Genomic DNA, 13,881 nt, shown 5'->3' with positions numbered 1-13,881 from the left:
AAGACAGATGGATACCTGAAATGCTTCCATACTGCTGGCCCGAGGGTCCCGTGGCAGCATTTTGTTTAAAGCGAGACGTACATCTACCCTGCAGTTCCAATCCTGGGTATACGCCCAACAGAAATGAGGAAGCACGTTCTCAGCAGCAGCATTCCTGATAGGCAGCCCCAGATCGGAAAGAACTCCCACGCCCAGCAGCAGCGGAATGGATGAATGAACGCTGGCATATTCATACAAACGCCGCAGAGCAATGAAACAATGAACTTAGGCATCTACACCGGCGGCAGCAGCGAGGAGAGTACCTTTATGAAGTTCAAAAACAAGCTCACCCACCCATCTGCGGTGACGGAGATGAAAACCGCATTACCTTTGGAGGTTGTGGGTTCGGACTCAGGAGTGGGCACCCTTGAGGACACCTCCTGCGGGAACCGCAGCGTTCTCTAACTTGATCTGGGCAGCAGGCGCCCAGGGCCCCCCCCGGGGAAGCTCACCCAGCTGTACACTGGGGATCTGGCCCCTTAGGAACACACAGGTCGTGTTGCAACAAAGTCGAGAAAAGGGAGAACCCGTGAACTAAACTCTCGGGAATATGCCAACCAACGTGCTAGAGGCGTCGCCAGAGACAGAAAGTCGGCAGACGAAAGTATCTTCATCTCTTTGCCAGAGTGGAAAGGAGTATTTCCGAAAAGAATTCTACTTTTCAAAATGCACAAATGGTATTCCTTTTTATTAGAACGATTACAACTTTGGCTTACGGCTCATAATACTGTTTCCAGAGAACGCGCTACCGTGAACACCACCGAGGCAGCTCTGTGACGTTGTACGTTCCAGGTGGGTAGCGCCAGATCCACTCACTCGGCAACGCGTTGAGAAAACCGCTCAACCCTGGCCTACGAAACTGCAGTAGCTATTTGTTACTGGCAACATTCTAAAAGAGGTTTATTTTACTGTACTCCTTATGTACTTGAACCTAAAATCTGCTGCCACCTTTCAGTGATGACAGAACTAAAATTCTTTAAAACAGAGAAAATTTACTTCCTGTGAAGACTGCAAAAAAACAACAAACAAAACAAGCCTCTGAGTACCCTGAAACAACTAATACGCTGTGTACCCCAGATTGTGTTTTTTGGTCAGTATGTCTGACATCATGAAATTAACATCAGTTCTCGGACTGAGTTTTAGTGTAACTGAAGAAATGCTCAGTGTAACCAAACACCGGACAGGATTCCTCACGGAGTATGCTGAGGAAGGTGTACAAATAAAAAGATTAACCGCAAGAACACGAATATCTAAAAATTCTACGTGTATACATGCAGAGTAAACTCTGGGCTACGGTATACACAAGGCAGGAGTGAACGGTAGTGCCTTTAAACATAAAATATTTTTCATTATAATCTCATGTGTATATATAAAATAGAACTAGATTCTAACCGACAAATCGGAATATGTACCAGAACTTCCTGAGGACCTGACACTAGACTAGTGAGGTAATACAGGTGGCGTGAGACACCCGTCTGTTTTCCGAAGACCTTTTCAACTTTTGCCATCGACGCTAGCGCCTTCAAGGCACCGGTCCAAGTGCTCGTTAATTTGCGACTCTAGGACTTCGTTCCAACAAACAGGACAACTGACCGCTCTGCTCTGACTGGCTGAAGGGCTGGAGCTCTGAGCCGCGGCTGGAGGACGTGAACTCCGCTCGGGATCACTTCCACCACGTTGCACTTGCTCTTTCTTGATAAAAAGCTCGTCAGAAACAGACTGGTCTTCTAGCCTGGCTCGTTTACTTGGCAATCTCTCTTCGGGCCCGCTCCCGTCCGGGGCCGCGGTCACAGGTGTCGATTCCGGGGCTTTTAAAGAATTTCTCGGGGCTATCTTAGAGGAGGGGACCCTTCTGTGAGACGTGGAAGAGACAGAGTTTTTAGGGAGGTCGCCGCCTGCCCCGCTTTTTGGTGGAGATCCACTCACACTTCTGCAGGCCTTCTGGTTGGCAGCTGACACTCTAGGAAAGTAGCTGCTTACGACATTTTGGCGACTGGCAGCAAGAACAGGGGCGACGAGAGAGGTTTTTTTGCTTGGACCATTCTGTTCAGAGTTCACCTCCATTTTAGAATTAGGTCTCAGAGCTGTTGCTGAGCGGTCTTGACTTAAAAGATCTTGGGTTTTATTGACGGCATGTGAAGTGACAAATCTCCCGGACGAAGGCGAATTGCTCGCGTCTCCCAGGACGTATCCTTTCCCACTGAAAGGGATCAACAGCTGGGTCTCACCTCTGTTGGGCTGATCTGCAAAAGAAAGCAGAGGTTTTCCTGACTCGAGATCAACACGGTAACAAATGTCGAGCTAATGGACAGGTTTTTTTTTTTCAAAATGAAGAAATACGGTTTTATTCTGTAACTTCGGTCCCCACACCAACTACCTATTCGTCGGGAGGGGGACGATCTGCAGCGGTCAGGGGGCGCTGGTGGGGCAAAGGCCAGAAAACAACATCCTCTCCTATTTAGATCAGGGGTTCTACCATCCAAGGGCCACTAGCGAAGACACTTGGACCTTGAAAATCGCATAGCGGTCTTGCGGTTCCGCCCCAGGGGGAAAAGTCTGCTCCCACATGCTTCGCTTTCCTCCGGCTCGCACAAAACGAGGATGCGTCATCTCCCCACGGACGTTCTCCAGCGCCTCCGCTCACTTAACGTTTCGGATTCGAGAAGGGCAGCTTATTACGTTCCTGCATCCAATCAGCAACTTGCCAAGGGAAGAAGCATTAACTCAGCGACCTGGTTCCCTCTTCAAGAGGCAGTGACTCTGAACTTCATAGGAAACGGATAAATCTTGCAGATGAAGGACCAGCACATACATGTCATATCCTTTTCCCATTCTCCCAATGAAAACACGTCCATCCACAGAAGTCACTCGGACAGAATCCAACTGATAGGAAGGGGTGGAGTCAGGACTGATTCCGGGCATTGTTATTTGAATCCCTGTTTTTATTTTGACAATCTTTTTGCCTTCTGTTTCCCAGTGACTCAGTGAGCCCAGACCGGGAAAGGGACTTTAGTCTCTAATATGGCCAGTGCAAACCATTTCTCCCTTAGCTCCCCTCCATACAGAGCAGCCTGAGTCACACTGGCAAAGGGACTTTTTAGTCTCTGATATGGCCAGTGCAAACTATTTCTACCTTAACTCCCCTCCATACAGAGCAGCGTACGTTTTTCTACCACCATTTCAGAAAAAAACGTGATCTTTTGAGGTCCACACTTGCAAACATCTACACCAGCAACAATCCTTAAGCTCATCTAAACACCGCTCCTCCCCAGGCCGGGGCTGGCTTTCTGGGCCATCAGCCGCGGTCTCGGCAGAGGCGGAAGGACAGACAGAAGTACCTTTCTTTTCGGCCGCCGGCTGCCTTCCTAGTTTTGTCTTCCCCTTGCCTTTCCGGGCGTAGTTCTCTGGCTCCTTGATCTTCACGTAGGTGCCACCACACTTCTGCTGGTGCTCTGCCCACCAGTAGTCGTGAGCGGACGGCGCCCTGTTGGTGGCGCGTTTGACGTAGCCATAGTAGGGCTTCTTATGCCGACACGGCCCGTCACAGCGCCACCAGTGTCGCCGGTACTCATCCACCTCATCGTGGAACGTATGGTACACCTGCGCAGACAGAACGCGGTAGGCGTTAGGGGGGGCAGGTTAACGATTTCCAGAAAATACACGGGCAGCCTTTTCTCGGTTTCAACCTGGCAGCTTCCGAGAGCTCTCTGCAGGGATACCCGGGGGAAGGTGGCAACTAGATTTAGCTTCTGTTCGAAATTTCACGTTAATGGAAGGGCAGCAGTTCATACTCCAGGAACTGTGTAAAGATAGAAAACCGCGAGATTGGAAGACAAAAGAAAATATTTTCTGACTCGCCAAAAGCTCTATCACATGCTAGAAGTTTTAGAGACCAAATCGTAAAACGATCAAATATTTGGATAAAGACAAAACTGTGCATAGTGCCATGATAAGGAAGAACTGTTGCCACTGCTCAGTGGCAACTTTGTCCTCAGAGGTGACAGAACCATAGGGTCCTGGACCACCTGCTGCAAATTCTTGGCCCCTGCCACCCAGCACCCTGCGCTGTCCTGGCCTCTGCCACACCCGCTATCCACAGCCCTGCAGCTCTTTGCTCCAGTCTCTGTAACGAGCCTCATGGGGCAGCATTTTATCTGGTTAAGGCAAAGGCTCCCCAGGATCGTTTTCATCTTTGTTCCCCTAGTGGCTAACTTAGGCTCCGGCACAGTGAGTACCTGCTTGCTGCCTGGGTGAGTGGAAAGCTTCACTCCTTGACTCAAATAAAATTCTCTGCGAATGTGCTTTTTGATCCTTACATGAGATCCTTTCGTTTCACCTTCTACATGGAACCTTACTCAGAACCCAAGCAGAGGACAGATCAAAGAGGTCTGAAAGGAAAGTTAGCCCTACCACCTTGGGGGCCTGGAGGATAGCAGGGCACCATTTAAAAACCGATAATCTGGGGCGCCTGGGTGGCTCAGTCAGTTAAGTGTCTGACTTCGGCTCAGGTCGTGATCTCAGAGTTCGTGAGTTCGAGCCCTGCATCGGGCTCTGTGGTGACAGCTCAGAGCCTGGAGCCTGCTTCGGATTCTGTGTCTCCCTCTCTCTCTGCCCTCCCCCACTTGTACTCTGTCTCTCTCAAAAATAAATAAACATTAAAAAAATTTTTTTAAAAACAACAACAAAACCCCGGAAAGTGTCTTTTGAAAAAATAAATAAAAAATAAAAGCGGGTAATCCTAAATAACCCTGAGTACCTTTTTCTTCTCTCTTCTCAGTGGAATGTTATTATTGTACAAGATAAGGAGCATCTGTAGATGAGAGTTTTTTATTTTAATTTTTAAGTAATCTCCACACCCAACATGGGGCTTGAACTCACAACTTCAGGATCAAGAGTGGCACACTCTACCGACTGAGCCAGCCAGGCGCCCCAATGAGACTTTTCTTAACCAGAGACTGAACTTTCTAATAAATTCCCCTAAGGGAATGTGAAGCCTTCCATAACTCTACACCTAGTTTTATAGCACCTCTCCATCCTAAGCAAAAATCTCGTATCACTTGGCAAGCGTATCAGTAACGCACAGTATATGAGGCACAGAAGGAACTGGAGGGCAGAGATTTAGGGGCAAAGAGATCTGGAACGCCCGGCCACTTCTTCGCTTCATTTCTTGGCCAAAAAGATCAGGGAGTGGGATCTGTTTTGCTTCCAAGTCCTGTAACTCCTCCTCCAGCATGGGGATGTGACTTCTTTAACGACGTAGTCACTAAAATAAAATTGTGAAACTGGATGCCCTGTGGAGTTTGTTATAACAGGATGTAACCTGTAAAAGCAAGGGGTGTCCACTCAATAAAACCTCCTAAATGAAAACACACAGACGGCCGAGATAAAAGAATAGATGCTCTTTTTCCAAGTGAACAAGAGGAAGTATACCAGGACTTTGCTTAAAGTGAAAACACCAGTGAGGAAACTAAAAGCCTTTTGTACTGTACTAGCAGCTCCATACTTCTGCTAATTTGGATTTGAAGGGACTGATTTTTAATGCAAGCTACTTTCTTGATGTTGAAGGAACTCTATGCGATAATGGAAAGAGCTCTGGAGAAAATGAAAACCAATAGCTAGAAAAAAACACACACAGAAGGTGAACATTTCCATTTTCCACCACACTGGTCTTTACCGCCCTTTAAAGGCAGGAAATAACCAAACACACCAAAGAATTTAATCTTTGTAGGAACTAAGATTCTATTTGGTTCAGTCCAATTCGGTATTTGTTAAGGCCCCGTCGGGGCACTGCATTACACACCTTATACAGAGGTCTACAGAGAAACAAGAGCTACCCGGTGTTCAGAGGTTTGAGAGCAGAATAAAATATTATAAAAGGTACAAGAGCTGCTGAGGACATTCAAAGGAGGGAGAAGGTCTAGCCCACTGCAAAGATGAAGTGCATTTGACAGAAAACAGAGGAAATGGCCTATTTTAGGAAGAGGATGTAGGAGGAGAGGCACAGGGGGTGGAAAGTTCACTTCGAAACAAGATAGTACAGGGGCATCTGGGTGGCTCAGTCGGCTAAGTGTCTGACTTCGGCTCAAGTCACGATCTCACGGTTTGTGGGTTCGAGCCCCATGTCGGGCTCTGTGCTGACAGCTCAGAGCCTGGAGCCTGCTTCGGATTCTGTGTCTCCCTCTCTCTCTCCCCCACCCCTGCTTGTGCTCTCTCTCTCTCTAAAATAAATAAACATTCAAAATAATTAAAAAAAAAAAAAACTAAAAAGACATTACAGTCACTTGATAAAATGCATCAGTAATAAAAACAACTGGTATTTAACTTGTGCTCAAACCAGGCTACGACGTTTTGTATTTTCTCCTCTGATCCCCCCCAAGGACCCGCAGATGAGTTCGTGCTGCCCGGGAGTACACGGGGGTGCAGAGAAGTTAGGGAGGAGGCCTCACAGTTTACCATCCACAGAGCCAGCATCTCAACCCAAACAGTCAGGACTCCTCACGCTTTTTTGACCCCAGGCTCTGCTTCCTACAATATTATGCAGAAAGAGGAATCAAGGAAGACTTTCAGTGAGTGTAACGACACATGAAACGACAGAGCACAGGAACGATCGGAGGAGGAGGCCGTAATCTGGAAAACGAAGTTAACAAAGAGACAAATGTCATAACCCAGAGGTACCACGGGCCTGCAGTAACCACGCACAACACGTCACACCAGATGTGCCGTGAGGCGACAGCAAGGGTGCTACTGTGAGGCCCAAACAAGCCAGTCAGCTTCTCTCGGCCTGTCTTACCACCCACCGTGGAAAATCCTCAAAGTCGGTACTCGTTTCCACCCTGTTGTCTATTTTTAGTGAAGCCCCAGGAAGTACAGAGTAACTAACGACTAAAAATCATAAACGCGCGCGGCTTTACACACCGTTATGTTGGCTCCGGTCAGGCGATTGATGCGATGCATATGTTTGCAGAACTCTGGGCCGTGCCCTTCCCGGTCTTTATCGTTATTAGTGACAAATAGATAGGCGTGGATCATTTCGTGCAAGAGGGTCTGAAACAGAAACATACAAATGCATTTGTTAGGGCGCTTTGGAAGAGAGAAATGCATTTTCCTTCTCTACCTGGGGACCTAACTTCCCTTGGATCACAGGCTCCTTTCAGAAACTGTTAAGTCATGAACCATTTTGCTAGAAAAATTATGTACACATACATTCACAAAACTCAGCGCATGATATCTGAAGTTCTGCAGATCCCAGGTCAAGGACTCTTGTCGCAGGAAAGCCCTTTTAATTCTTACTCAGAATCCAAAAGGAAAGATCAATGAGCTCAACTACATAAGAACTTTAAAATTCCGCATAGGGGAGAAAGCGGCATTGAGTGAAAAGACAAATTCAGAACAACGTGCAGTGCCTCTCACGGGCTACTAATTCTTCAAATATAAGACCGACTGAAGTCAACAGGAAAATGACCTAAAATCCAATTTTTAAGTGGGCAAAGGTTATAGATGGCTCACAGAAAAACGTAAATGACCCATAAACATGAAAAGAAATGTTGGACTTCATTTATAAAAATAATTACAAATTCATGCTACCTCTCGCTTATCTAGAGGAGTAAATTCCCGAAGTTTGACCTCATTAGTAAAGCTAAGGGAAGCAAATGTTCCCAGCTGTCTCTGGCAGGAGGTGCAAGATGGTATAAACCCCCACGGAAGAGAATTTGCTAAATCTCACAAAATGACAAAAGCATTTATCCCTTGACCCAGCAATACCGAGGCTAATAGGAAAGGTCATAGGTGCAAGGTATTTTCATTGTGGCATTGTTTATGGTAGCAAAACAATGCAAGTAAGTGTCTAGCAATAGAGAGCTGGTTGAATGAACTATGGAAAATCCTTACAAAATTCTATAGAGTTAAAAAAAAAATGAAAAAGATCTCTGAAATCATTTGGAGGAACCTACAGAGTACATGGTTTTAATGAAAAAGGCGAAAGGCAGAAGACAGTACACAGTATATCGTGTAAGAAGTCTGTTATGTGATCAGGAGAGGGAATAAGAATGGACATAAATATTTGCAAAACAACAATAAAAGAAAAAAGAAACTAATGGCAAGAGTATCATACAGTAATTGGGGAGTTCTGGATACAGGGATGGGGTGGGACATTTCTCTGTGTACAGCTTTCCAGAGTTTGGGGATTTCTGAATATGTAAAATTTTAAAACACACAAACAAACACTAAAACCTACTGCTCTGGTGAATAGCATCTGAAGGGAAATCCTGTGACTGGCCCAGATTTCGTCTGAGTTTGTACTTAGAGAAATTCCAAAAATCTCTGACTTAAAACAACACCATCACCACGCTCCTGCTCATTCCCACACCACGAATGCAGACGTATAGGTGCAGAATTAAAAGTATTTAAAGCTGCTGTTTCATAATTGGTCCTAAAAAATATGAAGACTTTTTTTTTTTTTTCCCAACATTTTTTATTTATTTTTGGGACAGAGAGAGACAGAGCATGAACGGGGGAGGGGCAGAGAGAGAGGGAGACACAGAATCGGAAACAGGCTCCAAGCTCCGAGCCATCAGCCCAGAGCCTGACGCGGGGCTCGAACTCACGGACCGCGAGATCGTGACCTGGCTGAAGTCGGACGCTTAACCGACTGCGCCACCCAGGCGCCCCTGAAGACGTTTTTTAAAAAGTGAAAGTCATACAGGTCTTCAAGAACAAACCTTGTTCATAATTTTTATAAAAAGAATTCCTGCCAGAAGAACCAGATTGCCATTAATGAATTGTAGGCTTATCAAATTATGCCGAACAGAGAAATGGGTGTGTCAAGCACTGTAACTTGGTCATTGTGAAAACACCCCTTTTACAACGATCGACTCTATCTCTGAAAATGAACTTAATCTTTTCAAGTAAATGCCACTCTACTAGGACTCAAATTCAAAGGGCATTCTACATTTCAATTTTGTCCAACATTCTAAAGTAATGATCAGTAACTATTCTTACAAAGGAGGAATAAATTTAGATCCCTAATTTGGGGTTCAACGGAAACATCCTGAAAGCGGCACGCGGCACCACACTGAACGTTTCTATTTTTATGTATTTTCTATTTTCCACATTTAGGCTAGATTCAAGGTTCTACTCAACACGGTCCCAAAACACCTCTATTTCCCACCACTGGGTTCTCTACCTGGCCAAAAGCAACTACTTCTAGTCCTCAATATGCCCTGAGATTCACGCCTCAATTTTGCTCACAGCATCCTATTCCTTCTGCCAAGAGTAGTTTTCCTGTACCATCTCTACTTGTCAGAATCCGATCTGTCCTATGAGGCTCAGCTCCACGTTTTCATTTGCAGCAGGAGCAATTACACAGCGGTAGTGATGAGGGGACAGGACAAGAGCTTTAGGGCCAGGGAAACTAGAGCCTACCACAAGGGTTTGTCACTTATGGTGCACAAGACCTTGGACAAGTTACAACTTGCTGCTCGTTGCTAAAATGGGGATATCCTAATCTTGTGGGGCTACGGGAAAGGCACACACTGGATTAGCTATTAACTAGATGAACACTAGTCCAAAATCTGGCATATAATATGTGCTCAATAAAGAGTGAGAGGCAGGAGTGGTGATGTGAGGTAGTAATAAAATACACGCGTATGAAGCTTTTCTTCTCTGTCCTCAACCAGACTCAGTCCTTTCCTTTCCTGAATCCTATTCATTATAATATGGGTCGCTACTTTATGTACAGGCCAGAGTCACACTGTTCTTCCGTGGGCCTTCTTACAGTGATCCGATATTGTAACTTTCTGCCAATAGCAAATGCTCACCTGACAGCACTACCACACATTTTCCATTCTCTTCTTGCCCGTTACTTTAAAAAAAATTTTTTTTGTAATGTTTATTTGCTTTTGAGAGAAAGAGAGAGAGAGAGAGAGAGACAGAGAGACAGAAGAGCGAGTGGGGGAGGGGCAGAAAGAGGGAGACACAGAATCCGAAGCAGGCTCTAGGCTTTAAGCTGTCAGCACAGAGCCCAAAGTGGGGCTTGAACTCACAGACTGAGATCATGACCTGAGCTGCAATCAGACGCTTAACCGACTGAGCCACCCAGGCGCCCCCATCGCCCATTACCTTTAAAAAGAACACTGTTCGTGTGTTTACTTAATCATTTACACAATAAATATTCATTATGCAACTACTACTCTAATTAGGGCTCCTCAGAAGGTTGATTTGGTTAATTATGTTCAACTTTTTTGTTTTATGTCTACAGTTTTTTTTCCGCTTATTCACTGAGTTACCAAGAGTGTTGTGTTTAACATCTGCAACTATGATTATGGGTCGATTATTTCTCTTTTTGCTTCTACTAATTTATGCTTCATGTAGTTTAAAGCTGCATTATTACTGTTAGAATCATTATGTGTTTTTATTTAATAGATTATTTTACCATTATAAAACGTGAACCTTTTTTTCTAGTAAAACTTCTTCCCTTAAAACCTTTAGTTTGTTACAATAGCTTTCTGTTAGGGTTTTGGATGATATACTTTTTCTGAACCTTTCACATTTAACGTGTGTGTGACTTTAAGCACACCTCTTTTAATCTAGTATGTCACTCCACGTCTTAAACCAGTGCTTAGTCCATTTACATTTAATATAATTACTGATATCGTCTTTACACCTACCCTTCTTTTTGGAGGGCTTTGTTCCTTTATTCCTCCTTTCTTTTTTATTAATCAAGTATTCCTGTTGTACCATTTTATGTTTAGTAGCTATTTACTTTTTTTTTAATTGTAAAAAAAAAAAACCACAACACAAAATTTAACATCTTAACTATTTTTAAGTGTACAGCTCGAGTGTTAAATATATTCACAGTGTTCTGCAACCCATTACCTTTTATTATCCTTAAAAACAGCATCTTTTGTATTTCCAAGCATATTTTAATGTACTTCCCATCCAGCCTCTACCACTCTATCTTCTTTGGTGCCTACGTTTCAAGTTATACAATTGGGGCAAGACAAGTCATACTGGGTATATCTTGAGGAATTTCAGACATCTTCTAAACTCAAACTAACCATAATCTGGGAGCTCCTATGGCTCCATTTTGCTAGTCAAGTGCCCTCACTCATGTGGGCTGGTTCTACCAGCTCAGCTAGATGTTCTGGGAGGACAGCGTCATTGTGGCTGAACAGAGGACAATCAAAATTTGTGTGCCTCAATAGGAAGATATGAGTCCTGATTTTGCTCTGCTTCTTAGTATGTAACTTAAACTAGCTTACTTATGCTCTCTGAACCTTAAATTTCTTCATTTATAAAAATGAGGACAACACACACATTGCACATAAACAAGGTGGCTGTAAAGCTCAAATCCGGTATTATACCTGAAAAACTTTAACTGTGAAGAGCCATAAAAATATAAGGTAACCATTATTATTGGCCCTGCAATTAAAGTTGTGAGGAAATAATTTTTTTTTTTTTACACGTATAGGTGAATTCACATCAGTCTAAATCAATAATAAGCATTTTTAAATAACTGAGGTAAGAACCAAGTTTATGCAAAGGATACCTCTACAAGATCCTTTCTCGGTCTCAACTTTAAAAGAGGTTCACTGAGCCGGATGGAACACATTCCGCCCCTCCCTTCATAGCTGCATATCCCAGCACACCTGGAAAACAACCACCACAAAAGCATTATTTACCAAATATACACAAAAGAGAAATAGAAATGAGAGAGTAAATCACTTCACACTGGTTCACACCAGGACACCCTCTTTGTCAGGAGATATTTGCACCTCACCCTAGGGAGAAAGATGTGTGAATGGAAGTGACATTCACTAGTGTCAGTAGTGACAGGCAGTGACTGTCCCTTGGCCTTGCCAGGCTGCAAGAGCCCAAAGAAGATCATCCTCTTCTGCTGCGCCCAGTCTCCTCCCTACAAACTGTAATCGGTTTGCGGTGATTACGGCCAGATCGCCATGAACACGTCTCCAAAGCGGTAACAGAAGCCTCTATGAAGGAGATTTGTTCTTTACACACAGTTTTGTATCATTATCTTAACCTGGCTTACTTAAGGCTGTCGTGTAGCACTTCAAAGACGAGCACATAGAACACAATCCCATCTTAAACTTGTTAGCTCAGTTCATGTGCAGGAATAGATGATTTCAAATTGGGACTTCTCTCCTTGGTGGGAAAGGGATCCTTTTAGACGCATCCCCTAAGATCCCTTGGGTCCAGCAATATGGAAACGGTCAACCCTGTCCCCCTTCTAACACCTGAGCTCACTACTAAGTGGTGGTGTCTTAACGAGCACGGAAAAGGACAACACCCACCCTTGGGAGGCTTCCCTGTGTCCTCAGCATTCTTTCTTTGGGGCAGACTCGCTTCTCCCTCCTGGGTCCCAAAGCACTACCATAGACAAATCTGGAATGTGTTAATGGATTTTCAAGCGAGGGGAGATTCAGAGAAATATCCTTTCGGGACCCCTGGGTGGCTCCCGCTTTCAGTTCCGGTCATGATCTCAGGTCCTTGAGTTCGAGCCCCACCTGGGGCTCCACACTCAGTGTGGAGATTCCCGGCTTGGGATTCTCTCTCCCTCTCCCCTGCCCACCCCCCCCCCCCCCACACACACTCGTGCTCACTCTCTCTCAAAAACAACAAAAAACCAAAGGAATATCCTTTTCTCTGTGTCCTTTATTTGCTTTTTAAGTTTATTAATTTCGGGAGAGAGAGCGCGTGCGCGCGAACACAGAGAGAGGGAAAGAGAATCCCAAGCAGGCTCCACACTGTCAGCCCAATGGGGGAGGGGGATGCAACTCACCAACCGTGGGATCATGACCTGAGCCAAAACCAAGAGTCAGACACTTAGCTGACTCAGCCACCCAGGCGCCCCTCACTGTGTCCTTTATAAATCAAACTCTTGGCGAGATGGGCCACACAGCTTTCCTCAAGTTGTTGGAGCACGAGAGAGAGAGAGAGAGAGAGAGAGAGAGAGAGAGAAAGAGAGAGAGAGAGGAGGGAAGGGAGAGATACACCAGGAGATGCTGGCCCAAAACAAGACCGACACCGACACTCCCCTCCACCCCCCGAATTTCACAGACCCTGGGACCACTGGGGACGGAGGAAGAGGAGAAGTTCACGGCCGGCGGCTGCAGAAGAGCTGCCAGCCGGTCTCTTTTCCCCAGAGGGGTTCGAGACTCACAGGGTCATTCGCATGCTCCACTTCACCTCGACAGCCTCCAGCTGGCCCCAGAAGAACCGATCGTTGAACTGCACAAACAGGGCCTGCAAATCCGGGGTTGGGTCCACCAACTCCCAGGACGCGTCCACCAGCGACAGGGGCGCCTGGGCCCGGTCGCGCTCCGACGCCTGCAAGTTCCACTCCTCCTGAAGCCGTAGTGCCAACACCAGATCCTCATCCATCTCTGCCGGGATCCCAGGCGGCGTTCGCCGCCGTTAAGCGGGCCCCCGGGGGAGGCCGCGACTCCAACTCTCTGAAGCGGCGGCGGCGGCCTGACCCGGCTCCTAGGAGATACCGGCTCTCGGGCTGCTCTCGGGGCAACCCGCCGATCTCGCGAGAATTCAAGAATAACCGGCTCGAGAACGAGAACTGAATTTGCCCCAAACGCCGAAGCCAAGATTCTGCGGCTTAAAGTAGAGAACTCAGCATGACACCTCTTAGTGGGCTCAAAACGTGGGTTCCCAGGCCTTGGTCTAGAGGAAGGTTTCAAGAAACCGGTTACCGCCTTTACGCTTCGCCACTAACTTCAAATACCAACGTCACGCTCAGAACATGCGCAGTACCCACGTCTCGCTGCCTCGCCCTCCACTCTCTTCCGCAACAGAGCCTCCGGCGCGTGAGCCCTA

The 13,881-nt window shown here is 45.9% G+C and overlaps 1 protein-coding gene across 1 annotated transcript; it reads right to left on the bottom strand.

Moving 5' to 3' along the window:
* Positions 1-706: 706 nt before the first annotated feature.
* On the bottom strand, positions 707-13,849 carry SPRTN (SprT-like N-terminal domain). The gene is made up of 5 exons (XM_058696142.1): positions 13,217-13,849; positions 11,585-11,684; positions 6,955-7,083; positions 3,378-3,639; positions 707-2,282 (listed from the first exon to the last, which is right to left on the bottom strand). Exons 1-5 carry the CDS (start codon positions 13,435-13,437, stop codon positions 1,534-1,536), a joined length of 1,461 nt encoding a protein of 486 aa, XP_058552125.1. The 5' UTR covers positions 13,438-13,849; the 3' UTR covers positions 707-1,533.
* Between the last annotated feature and the right edge of the window lie 32 nt (positions 13,850-13,881).

Source organism: Neofelis nebulosa, chromosome 13 (assembly GCF_028018385.1).
Source record: "Neofelis nebulosa isolate mNeoNeb1 chromosome 13, mNeoNeb1.pri, whole genome shotgun sequence".
Lineage (NCBI taxonomy): Eukaryota > Metazoa > Chordata > Mammalia > Carnivora > Felidae > Neofelis > Neofelis nebulosa.
This window is presented reverse-complemented; position numbering and strand designations above follow the sequence as displayed.

Bases quoted from the DNA above. Each gene is read 5' to 3' on its own strand.
- SPRTN (XM_058696142.1), bottom strand. From the start codon at position 13,437: ATGGATGAGGATCTGGTGTTGGCACTACGGCTTCAGGAGGAGTGGAAC. The intron at 11,685-13,216 runs GTGAGTCTCGAA...GTTGTTTTCCAG, and splicing joins TGGAGCATGCGAATGACCCT to GTGTGCTGGGATATGCAGCT. The intron at 7,084-11,584 runs GTATCCTTTGCA...TTTCTGTTTCAG, and splicing joins CGAGAAAGGATCTTGTAGAG to ACCCTCTTGCACGAAATGAT.